Genomic DNA, 11,916 nt, shown 5'->3' on the forward strand with positions numbered 1-11,916 from the left:
AAAAATCTTACTGTTCAAAAACGTTTGACTGGTTGGTTATATAGATTACAGAAATGTTATATTGTAATATATATATATATATATATATTCGGGACGAGAAGCACCGATTCGCACAATCGCATGTATCGCACACCGGACGCGTCGCCACCAGATGGCGCTGTTTTCGACACTCTCGACGCTTTGAATCTTTTCCCGGAACAGTCAGGGAACAACATGTATTTCCCTATTCGTGGCGTAAATATGTTCAGTTAATAAGAAGGAACGCCAATACAATTCTTCTTTGGATTCGAATTCCAAGATGATCCCGGAAGTGTCGTCGTCGAGTGTTTGTTTGTAAACCGCTACGCGATTTAAAAATCAATGTTCTGCTTGAAACGTTTTACAAAATGATACTAATGTATATGCTTTTCAGTCGCGAATTCTTTTGTCGTTCTGATCTGTAAGTTTTCAAAAATATTTGATGGGCCTGCTCAACAGTCACACTTCACACAAGGAAGTAAAATAAGTTCGAAGGCGTTTCATCTCCCCTTAACCTGGGTAAAATAACGACATAAACTCTTTCAAATAATTTTCTATTTAACCAGCGTGTACTTACAGTTTTGCAATAATTCCTCTTCAAATGTAAAATCCATTTTGCTTGCCAGAGAGCGTACTGCGCAGAGGAAGAAACAGTCTATGGGAACAAGAACCGATAGCACTTCTTGCTCTTGTTGAGACCCCAGGGGACCCGTGACAAATGTGGGGGGAGCCAACCATTTCTAGTGAAGCCCTCCTGCTTCAAAGCAGCTGCACGAGTAATGTTCACACAGAACCTACAATGTCTGAAGAAATACCCCGTATCTCATAGCAAAGGCTAGATAATGCTCATAGCATGAACTTGCTGGAGCTTTAGCAATTAAAAGACCCTTACAGCAATCTTTGCGTATGCTGTATATATATAAATACACACATATTTAGGCTGTAAATCCACTTTATATTTAACTGATCTTCTTATGCCCTATAATCCATCTGGCTCTTTAAGGTCACTAAACTCTGGAGTTTTAGTAGTACATAGGATATCTAAGTCCACTAAAGGAGGGAGACCATTTTCCAATCTGACTCCCAAACTCTGGAATAGTCTTCCTGATAATGTCCGTGGCTCAAACACACTCTCTCTGTTTAGATTAAAGACACATCTCTTCAGCCAACATTTGCATAATGAATCTCAATCTCACCCTTGTTCCCAGTTAGATAAAAGTCACAAACTTATTATTTTTTTTTGCTTGAAACGTTATGAACAGCAGCTCCGCTAATTAATTTATATCTGCCTTTCTGTTCCTACCCTGGGATGCCCATGTCGAGGTATCTAGAGATTACACCAGCTCCAGCGTGGATCCAGACTCATAAAAACTTCTGATGACCCCAACACCTGTGAAGAGATGATGCTGACCCCTGGCAGGTGACACAGCTGGCAAAATGTCTCTATATTGTAAACATTATGATCACACATTAATAATCGCATTAATAAGCTTCTGCCTGAAATTAATTCATGTTAGCAAGCTGTATGATTCTATTATCTTGGAACTGTTCATTTGTCAAATGAACATTACTTGGACACATTCACTTCTGCTTTGTGATGTAGACACATGCATTTTCTGTAAAGCTGCTTTGAAACAATGTGTATTGTGAAAAGCGCTATACAAATAAATTTGAATTGAATTGAATTCAGCTTGCATCTGAGAGTCTACAGAGCAGTTTGTCTACAGAGTGACATCCTCACCCACAGACAGACAATCAGATCCTGATACTATCAAATGCTCTGAAAGAATACAAAAAAGTGAAATACCAGAGGAAAAAACTATCAAAGAGTTATCCAGAACTGTGTAATGGATCAGAATTACATCCAAACTTACCAGCAACTTTTTTTTAAAGCAGTATCACCACAGAGGATCGGGTCGGACAGCAGGAGTGACTGAAGTGTTTTTGCACTGGGGCTCAAAGCTAAGACTAGATTATGATTGAAGGTAATACATCTGAGTTGTATATCACCATGGTATTTCATTCTACAGAAATTTACAAAATAGAAACAGTTGCAGCCTAGTAAGAAACTGGATTGTGGTCTCACTGAGATTGACCAGTAAAACTACTGAAACCTGGGCACATCAAGCAGAACGATTTCTTTTTCAGAAATGACGAACTTGAAGACTTCAATAGAAAGCACTCTCAGCATTTATTGCTATTACAGTTACACAAACTTAAACTAGCAATTCAGACACATAACTGACAGAATGTCATGATTGCTCAAAAGACAACATACATGCTAGAATCAAATAAAGAGTCTATTTTCAGTTGCTTCATTCGTGTCATTAATGTAGTTTTTGTAAGTATTGCTCATTACTGTATTCATATTACTGTATTTAATAATCTAAGTGTGAAGGGAACTGTACTCAGGTGCAACTTACCTGGACTGGGAAGTCCAAATGAGGAAATCAGTAGGAAGAATTGTGCCAGAGACAGAAAATATAACCAGACCCACTTCACATGCATCCTGATAAAACCTTAAAAATAATAATAAAAAATGAACGGATGCTCATCACATCTTTTCTCATATAACATAATTCCAACTATGAAAAGGACCATGTTGCTCATCACAACAGTAAGGATAACATTTGTTTGCTGGTTAAATGTGTGAGCTTTAGCTTCAAATGGTCAAAGAAAAGATCAAAATCTACACTGTAAAAAATGATTGTGATTTTAACAGTAAAAGACTGTAAAAATGCTACAGTAAAAACCTGTTAACTGGTTAACAGTAAGTTTCCATACTATATTCGTTGAATAAATGTAATTACATTTAATGTGATTTTCCAGTAAAATACTGTTAAAAATACGGTTTTTGGAAGTGAAAAAGAAAAAGTCATTGTATAATTTATGGTGAAAAAAACGTAAATTGACACTCCCAGAATTCCCTGCATAACACTTCATATTTGAGTTTTTTCTTATCAGTTGTGTACACTAGGGTTTAATCTTACATCTAATGTTGTTAAATTAATGTTTATTGTATTATTTCAGCATCATGTGTGTCACCATGATGGGGTTTAGTGTTAGTGTGAATGACACTGTGCACCTTCTATATACAAGTATTGCCCTCCTCAGCTCGTAGAAAAGCTGTTTGTGATGAGCTTTGGTTCATCGTGTGACTTTCTCATCACCACCAGTTTTCGGTGGTTATCAGTGCATTACAATGGTTCAAAATAGATAGTACTTCAATATGTTGGTTTATTAACATTACATCAGTTAATGAAATACGGTATTTTATTGTGAATTTAAGTTAAGTCTGTAAAACCTAAAATGTTGCTACCATACTTTTTACGATGAAGTTCTGGCAACCACAGCTGCCGGTATTTTACAGTAAATGTCACAGATTAGCTATACCAACTTGTGAAAACAAATAATTAAAAAACTCTTACCTCTACTCAAAATGAAAGAGAACAGCACAACACATCCATAGAACATTCCAAAAATGATGCGCCATGCAGATTTCTTATTTGCAGCCTTTATCCAGGCATCTATCAAAAAAACTGCCAGAAGAACAGATCAAAATTAAACGCAAAAACAGTAAATAAAAAAATAAAAATGACAAGTGTAACTGCAAGAAAATGATAGACCTTAAGAATGAGTGAATTGTGCAATGTTTGTCAAACAATTTGTCGTTTTGATTAAATAAGGTTGTTCTAATGTATGTGGAGATCACCTCATGAAAAAGCAGCACTACATGAAATTACGCAAAAACTGCAAAAGTACCTAATCTTATTTCAGAATGATGAATTTTCAGCCCCATATTTTAAATTCTCACCCCCATTGTTATTATTAAAGCACATTAAATGGTATTAAAGGCAGATTGTGCCCATTTTATATGAAGTAATGACAAGCAGATTAACCATTTTCTTATTGAAAAATGTCCCCAAATTATGTGTCAAAAGTAAAAACAGAAGAGATTTGATTATGATTTTAAATGTTCACAATGGCAATGCAAAAAAAAAAAAAACTGCAAATATTAAAAAAAGTATGTGAAAAAGATTTCCTTCTCAATGCTAAAGCAATAACCATGACACAAATAAAAAATCAAAGTCCTACGTAAAAACTTATTATGGGCTCTAAAATGTGCCGCTCATGCAGTATGTTTGAATCCTGTGTAAACACCTAATACTTGTCAACATTAATTATAGTTCCAGTCCAACTATCACATAGCCCATTTATTTATTCTTGTAGCTCAAACTGTAGAGTATGACTAGCAATGCTGATGTCAAGTTTGATTCCCACGGAAAGCATAAACTGATCAAATGTACACCTCACATAATGAAATGTAAGTCACTTTTGATAAAAGCATCTGGTAAATGCATAAATGTAAATGCTTTCTGTTGTGCACCTCCTCAGACTCTCTACCTCTTTTAAACAGTGAGGCCCACCTACTGATTATCATAGAAGTTACATACTGGATGGCTTTGAAAATGAAATTGTAAAATAAAGAAAATGAAATGGAAACTAAACTTTACATTTTAATTTAAATATTTGCTTTTTCAATTTAATATTGACAGTCTAGCCCCAATAATGTTGTGAAAATAATTTGTCAAATTAATTTTCAAAAAATGAGATGGTTTATGTTTTTTTTTTCTGGTCATTTTATCATTTCAACCTGGCAGAGTCTGCCTTTCAGGTGTTATAATCAATCAATCTATCTATCTATCTTTAATGGAGTAATGTGGAAAAAATGCCCTACAAGCAGACAGATATCATTAAAATTTGTGAAATGCTTTTAATTGCTTTTAATGTGAGAATAATGTCTATGACTTCTGCTGTGCAAAATTCAGATTTACCCACCTGAATAAACAACGACTGTGAAAACAGCTAATTCTCTTTTTCTACTTGAAAACTTGATCCATGTTTTAAGGTTGTCTGTAAGCACACAACATTACACCCAATTAATATTTTATTATAAAGCTCAACAATGTTTGTTAGTTCAGTCCTGCTTGAGTAAATTGTATCCCCCGCTGTTGGCAAACAGACAAATTTTAAATATTCTTATTCCCAACATATCAAATAAAGCATGGTCGCGAGTCACCCTGAATTCCTCGAAAAATGTGTTGTCTCCATGTGTTTAGCTTGAGTTAGGCATAGAACTCTTAGCCACATTTCAATATTTTACATGTATTTAACTAACAGCATTAATCTCTTAAAATATGTCAAGGGTAAAAATGTCATCATCAATATATTTCTCATTGAAAAAAATTAAATATGTAGATTGTAAACATACCTTGAAGATAATTTAAATAAGACAAAGCCCAAATCAACATTAAAGACCTCAGAATATTAAGAGCACAGCAAGTGATGGTCTCATTCAGAAGTTCTGGAACAGAATATTAAATGATGGGTATTAGTGGACATGAGACAAAAAAACTCTCATCATGAAAGATTAGCACTACATTAGAACACTTAGAAAATCTGTCATATTCTTAATATTGTTCTGTACATAATTACAATATCAAAGATGCTAAACTACTGTACTGCACTCACCTTCAGTAAGAACCCAGAAGATAAAGGCAAAGAACATACAGATGTTTGGATAAAAGACCAGAGAAAGCTGAAGATTCCTGATTGTTCTGCTGGTGACTGGAAGATGTAAAACTATCCCAGTTAAATGAGACACTTACAGATACACATACAGAGTTTGTGTACCACAGTACCACAAGTGAGAACAATTCTCTTCCAAACACACCTGTGTTATTTGATCTGCAGTAGATCAGACAGCAGAGGAGAAGCACAGCTCCAAATCCAGCAGCAAAACAGAAAAATAACACAGCTATGTGCCAAGAAGAGACACCTGTGAAACACAAACATCAGGTATAACATTTACATCTGCACTGAATCAATTTGATAATAGGTCATCGTTTCCTACTGGGGAATAATTATGAAAAAAAATTACATATTTTATATACAGGTGCATCTCAATAAATTAGAATGTCGTGGAAAAGTTGATTTATTTCAGTAATTCAACTCAAATTGTGAAACTCGTGTATTAAATACATTCAATGCACACAGACTGAAGTAGTTTAAGTCTTTGGTTCTTTTAATTGTGATGACTTTGGCTCACATTTAACAAAAACCCACCAATTCACTATCTCAACAAATTAGAATACTTCATAAGAAAGAATTTTTTTTTAATGAATTGTTGGCCTTCTGGAAAGTATGTTAATTTACTGTACATGTACTCAATACTTGGTAGGGGCTATTTTTGCTTTAATTACTGCCTCAATTCGGCGTGGCATGGAGGTGATCAGTTTGTGGCACTGCTGAGGTGGTATGGAAGCCCCTAACTTACAGGAGGAGTACTAAATAATCTGTCCAGGTAAAAGAAAAGAAATCAACAACAGAAACTTTCCTCAACTCCCTCGCTAACCAAAAACAGGGATGAACAGGGAGTACAAAACAAAAATGGCACCCTCTCCCTACAGCTTACGATTTAACAAAGCAAATGAACAACAATTACAATACCTTTTTAATACTTTGAAAAACGAAGTTAGAGTAGTCACACTACCTGCACAGTAGCAGCACAACACTGCTGGACAACAGGAATACACTATAACAATCAAAAGCGTTTTCATGAAGAAATGTCCCAAGTTTGCACCACACTCAGCAAACTTTACAAACACCAAAAAGTCTGGAGCAGGGGAGAAGTGAACCTCCCTCCAAATCGTTTCTTCTGCTCTTTTGTAGGTTTTGTGTCTCTGCGGCACATTCTCTGACGAGCACCACCTGTGGGCAATTTGCTACTGCCAAGCAAGCAGATTAAGAGAAAGAGAGAGAGCACCTACAGCACATACACAGGATAACATGACCACACCCAAAGGAGTGGGAAAGACACTTAAAAATAAATATAACGCATGCAGCCTAGGGATGTAACACCCCCACCATTAAGAATACAAACCGAGGTTTGTAGCAAACACTTACACTCTTACCATTCACTCTAGGAAAGAAGATATAAGAGACAACGAGAAAACAGTACTTCTATGCTCTTGAGAGAGCATCTGCCATAACATTTTCCGTGCCCTTCTTGTGTCGAATTTCCAGGTTATACTCCTGGACAGCGAGAGCCCACCGCAACGAGCGCTGATTGGTACCTGACATGCGAGAAAGGAATACCAAAGGGTTATGGTCAGTGTACACAAGGATAGATTGAGGACTGTTTCCCAAATAAACCTCAAAGTGTTGAAGTGCCAGCAAAAGTGCCAGAGCTTCCTTTTCAACCACACTGTAGTTTTGCTGGGTCTTGGAGAACTTTTTAGAGAAGTAGGAAACTGGGTGGTCAACATGGGCTTCATCCTCCTGCAGCAGAACTGCCCCAGCTCCAGTAGCACTTGCATCCACCTGCAATCTGAAGGGTATCTTGAAATTTGGAGCGGAGAGAACAGGGGCATGGCAGAGGAGGTATTTTGCAGCATTGAAGGCAAGTTCACAATCACTGGTCCACTCAAACCTTCTACTCGTGCTAAGCAGGTCTGTAAGGGGAGAGACTAGAGCAGAGAAATTGGGACAAAAACATCTGTAATATCCACTCATTCCCAAAAAACGTCTTAACTCCCGCTTGTTACAGGGCACAGGAAATTCAAGGATGGCTGAGATTTTGGCTTCAACAGGTTTCACCACTCCTTGACCAACTTGCTTGCCCAAGTATGTGACAACTCCTTTTGCAAACTCATATTTAGCAAGATTTAGGGTCAAAGAAGCAGCAGTCAGGCACTTAAACTTTTCAAGGGTCTTCACATGATCGGTCCAGTTATCTGAATATACCACGATATCATCTAGATACACTTCACAGTTGGTCACATCGGACAGTATCTGATGCATCATACGCTGAAACGTAGCTGGTGCGTTTTGCATCCCGAAAGCTAAGACCTTGTACTGCAGGAAGCTGCCAGGGGTGACAAATGCTGAAATCTCTGAGGCACGTTGGCTGAGAAGTACCTGCCAATATCCCTTTAGCAGATCTAATTTTGTGACATACTTGGCTAAAACCCACTCTATCTACAGAGTCTTCCATTCTGGGAAGTGGGAAAGAGTCAGGTTTCGTTACATGGTTGACTTTTCGATAATCTGTGCAAAATCGAAAGGTGTTATCGGGTTTTGGGACAAGGAGACCAGGGGAACTCCAGGGACTTGACGCAGCATATACTCAACCTCATTTTGCATGATTTCACGTTTCCTTGGATTCACTCTGTAAGGATGCTGCTTTATAGGGGCAGCATCTCCAACATCAATGTCATGCACACATAGTGTAGTTCTACCTGGCACATCACTAAATAAGGTCGGAAAAGCATGTAGTAAGCAGGTTAAATTTTTAGACTGTTCATCGGTCAGATGGGCAAGAAACCTTTGAAGATCCTGCATTATTTTTCTGGTTTCCTTTTTCCAAAAAAGGAAAAACTAAAATTCTGCTTAAATGTTCGTTTTTTGTTCATGGGTGGAAAAATGAATAAACAGCTTGAATATTCGATTTCTAGACGTGGGCGGGAATTAAACGCCCCTTTCTGCTGATTGGTCAGCCGAAGATCAAACCATGCCTTTATCAGTTCTTCCGCAGTATCACGCAGCAGAATAATAGTCCTCCACTGCTGCAGTTGTACGGATTAATAACCCATTTTATCAATTTCATATTATAAACTGGTTTAAATATGACCGCTGCTTCTTTCCTGTACACTTCAATACTGGTCTGCGCTTGACTGTAGTTGCGTCTGTCTGCTTATTGAGTTTATTTAACCCATCGCAATTTATTGGAACTGTGTGAACTAGAGTGACTACTCACCTTAATGCTGTTGAAAAAGGGGCCGTTTTCTAATTTTTCTACTTTCAATATTAAATCAAAAAACAAATGATTGAATGATACACGGATTTTGCAGCATCATTATGTTACTTTTACACAGAGATAAGTAGGTCTGTTGGTAAAATCTGTTGACTTTAGCAATCGTTGTTAGATTATATGCCAATAGTTAAACAAAATGTTAGCAAAATCAAACCGTCAGGGTTATGTTCTGTTTTAGTTCTGTTTCTGCCTCCACATTTCCCTGAGTCCCCTCCTCTATTAGTTTCCATGGTTTTTGATTAATTTGCTGGTTAGTCATTATTAGATAAAGTCCCATGAAATCAAAAATAAAGTTTTTTGGGTGTTAGTATCAATATGTTAGTCTTAAGGTTATCTATAAGGCAGTGTGCTCCAAAACAGTGACAACATCCGCATTTAGAAGATATAAGCATTCAACGCTTGCAGTTCGTCACTTCCGCCAAAACGGCTCAACGATTTTTTTGGACGTCACATCGTACTTCAGCTTCTCATCAAACTTTCTGTCCAATCAAATGCTCTCTAGAATCTGAAGCCCCGCCCCCTACACTATAAAATAGATGCTGAAGCCGCGGCTGAAATCGGTCACTTAGTATTTTCTGCACAGTGAATGGCACGTAGTGCACTATATAGGGGACAGGGAACGATTCAAACAGTGTAAATATGCTTTCCATCGAGGAAAAAAAGAAGTCTGGTTTCGCGCTGGGTCATGCTATCCACCGCACCGCACACACTCTGCTCCGGACCAGAGACACGATAGCACGGAGCAGATCACAAAATGTATCGGAGCTATTTGAATTCTACACAGAATGCTATATTTTATAGCAATATGGATGAGATTGTGGCTGGCATACCCTGTCAAATACGGCTTTACAGAGCTCAACGGCTGAACGGCTCTAGCCCAAGCTGTGATATAAACGAACGCTATTGGCTATTTTAAAAAGGGGCGGGGCTGCTTGATATGTCCCGCCCTGTCTTCCTGTTTCAGTTCAAATGACGTCAACACATAGAGTAACGCTATGTGTTTCTATGCATTTCAGGGGACCTTTAACTCCCTTCACCTGTTTTCCCCTGGTCAGCTGCCCTACTTAAAGTCTTCCTTCTGTTCAGTAGTTTGTCGGTGATTGTTTGATGTTTCATGCTGGATGTTAGGACCCTGAGAGTAGTGACATATTCGCACGGGATTAGTATTATCTGTGCTTGATTTATTTGAAACACATTAACCTCAAAACCTTTTCAGCTTTCTCTTTCTGCAAATTGTATGGTGTAACGATATGATGACAGCACCCAGAATACTATCAAACACTCTAACGCAGCTCCATTCTTCGCGAAAGATGGATATACAACTTGCCAAATGCTGGCCATATCACAGAGAGATGCCGATTCGCACGGGACTAATATTATCACAGGACCTCGGTGTTCAGCGAAATATGGTAGGGCTTTTGCGGGGGAATTTTTACATTACAAATTACAGACATGGCCGATTCGCACGGGATTAAGATCACAGACAACCTCTGCAATTATTACAAATGACTGGAGGTCACCGGTAATACTAATCCCGTGAGAATAGGGTTTGAGACTTTTTGTTGTGGATTATCCTTTGTCTTCTGCACCTTCCTTAGAGAGACCGTAACACAAACATTTGAGCAGGAGGAATTTGGTTGAATTGACACGGAATGACCCTATTTAAACTAAATGTACAAAAAGGGTAGATGCTTTTTGCAAGAGCATAAACAAATACAGTATAGCATCTTGCAAATAAACTGCAAGATGTTTTTCACACAAACTATCAATGGAATATTCTATTTATATTGCAGCTAAATAGCCTATATCTGAGCAATGGTGGGCAGAATTAGTAATAATAGCCAATAACAAGAAGGTTAGACAGAGCTATGATAAAATCTTGATCATGAAAATTTGAGTTTTTGTCCACTGTTTTTGCTTTTTGTTGTTTCTTGTTAAATGAAGATTGGCGTTGTGGGCTATGTTTTGCTAAAATATAGATGCTTTTATTCAAAGTGACTTTTTACAAGTGAGCTTTTCTTTTTACAACACGATATTCATCACAATCTCGTAAAAATTTGTGTAGCCTAATGTTTTGTTATTTTATTTTTATTTTAGTGTAACAATTATTTAGACACGGAGCAAAAACAATGTACATAACTACTAAAATGTAAGACATATATGTTTTTAAACATATAGACATTTCGTGGCATTATTTTGCTCAAAATTCTGTCAGATATTTAATGGAACCTTGGAGGTACATTTTACTAGTTTTTCTTGATTGTTTTTGCCAGGAATGTCTGAAATATCATCATCTTTGCAGTGTAATTCATAATTTGCATGATTTATCATTGATTTCATGCTGCTGTTGATTCAATGCATCAGAGCCCTCGGCATATGGAAAGCTGTCATCTCTCACGACTCAAGGTCCACAGACACGTCAGTACCCTTTACTTAGATCGATGGTATTGATAAGCTTAGCATTACCAAGTTTTTCCATTAAATCCGCACAAGGCATAAGATATAAATCAAATGCATTTTATGCTTTTTTGGCATGAATACCACTGGATTATACCATTCTCTCCTGTCCTACTTCTCATCAGTGGACCTACAGTGCCCATTCCCAGCCACTGAATTCCTTATTTTTTGCTATGTTTTTCGACTCACCAAATTGCTCCAGTACTACAGTTGCATTGGCTGAAAGATCTCCAGCAAACACTAAACACATGTAAACTCCTTTATCCTCAGTTCTGACACTCTTCAGTCTGAGAGAGAAGTTTCCTTTGGGGATCTCAACTCTGTCTCTGTATTGTTCATCTGATGAATCTGAGAAAGTCTCATTGTTTTGGAAGAGCAGAACCAGAATATCTCCATCTGTCCTTAGCCATGAAACCTCAATGTGTTCAGGTTTGATGTGAGAGTCTACAGAGCAGCTCAGAGTGATGTCCTCACCCACAGACGCAGAAACAGACTCACCTGATCCTGATACTAGCAAATGGTCTGAAATAAGAAAATAGAATAAAACTGAAATAGGAGCTTAAAAT

The 11,916-nt window shown here is 37.5% G+C and overlaps 2 protein-coding genes across 2 annotated transcripts in view; both read right to left on the minus strand.

Annotated features, from left to right (window-relative positions):
* Positions 1-741, minus strand: part of LOC107573122 (histone acetyltransferase p300-like) — a 4,438-nt gene extending 3,697 nt beyond the window's left edge. Inside the window, exon 1 of the mRNA XM_016259572.1 lies at positions 596-741. Coding sequence (XP_016115058.1) covers positions 596-632 — 37 coding nt within the window. The 5' untranslated portion in view covers positions 633-741. The remainder of the gene's footprint in view (positions 1-595) is intronic.
* Positions 742-2,100: 1,359 nt separating this feature from the next.
* LOC107573120 (butyrophilin subfamily 1 member A1-like) overlaps positions 2,101-11,916 on the minus strand; it is a 10,538-nt gene continuing 722 nt past the window's right edge. The window contains exons 2-9 of the mRNA XM_016259571.1: positions 11,540-11,872; positions 5,753-5,857; positions 5,551-5,646; positions 5,291-5,383; positions 4,858-4,932; positions 3,447-3,557; positions 2,442-2,537; positions 2,101-2,132 (exon numbers count right to left, since the gene is read on the minus strand). Of these exons, the coding sequence (XP_016115057.1) occupies positions 2,101-2,132; positions 2,442-2,537; positions 3,447-3,557; positions 4,858-4,932; positions 5,291-5,383; positions 5,551-5,646; positions 5,753-5,857; positions 11,540-11,872 (941 nt within the window). The remainder of the gene's footprint in view (positions 2,133-2,441; positions 2,538-3,446; positions 3,558-4,857; positions 4,933-5,290; positions 5,384-5,550; positions 5,647-5,752; positions 5,858-11,539; positions 11,873-11,916) is intronic.

This window comes from Sinocyclocheilus grahami, unplaced genomic scaffold, assembly GCF_001515645.1.
Source record: "Sinocyclocheilus grahami isolate Dianchi unplaced genomic scaffold, SAMN03320097.WGS_v1.1 scaffold1871.1, whole genome shotgun sequence".
Taxonomy (NCBI): domain Eukaryota; kingdom Metazoa; phylum Chordata; class Actinopteri; order Cypriniformes; family Cyprinidae; genus Sinocyclocheilus; species Sinocyclocheilus grahami.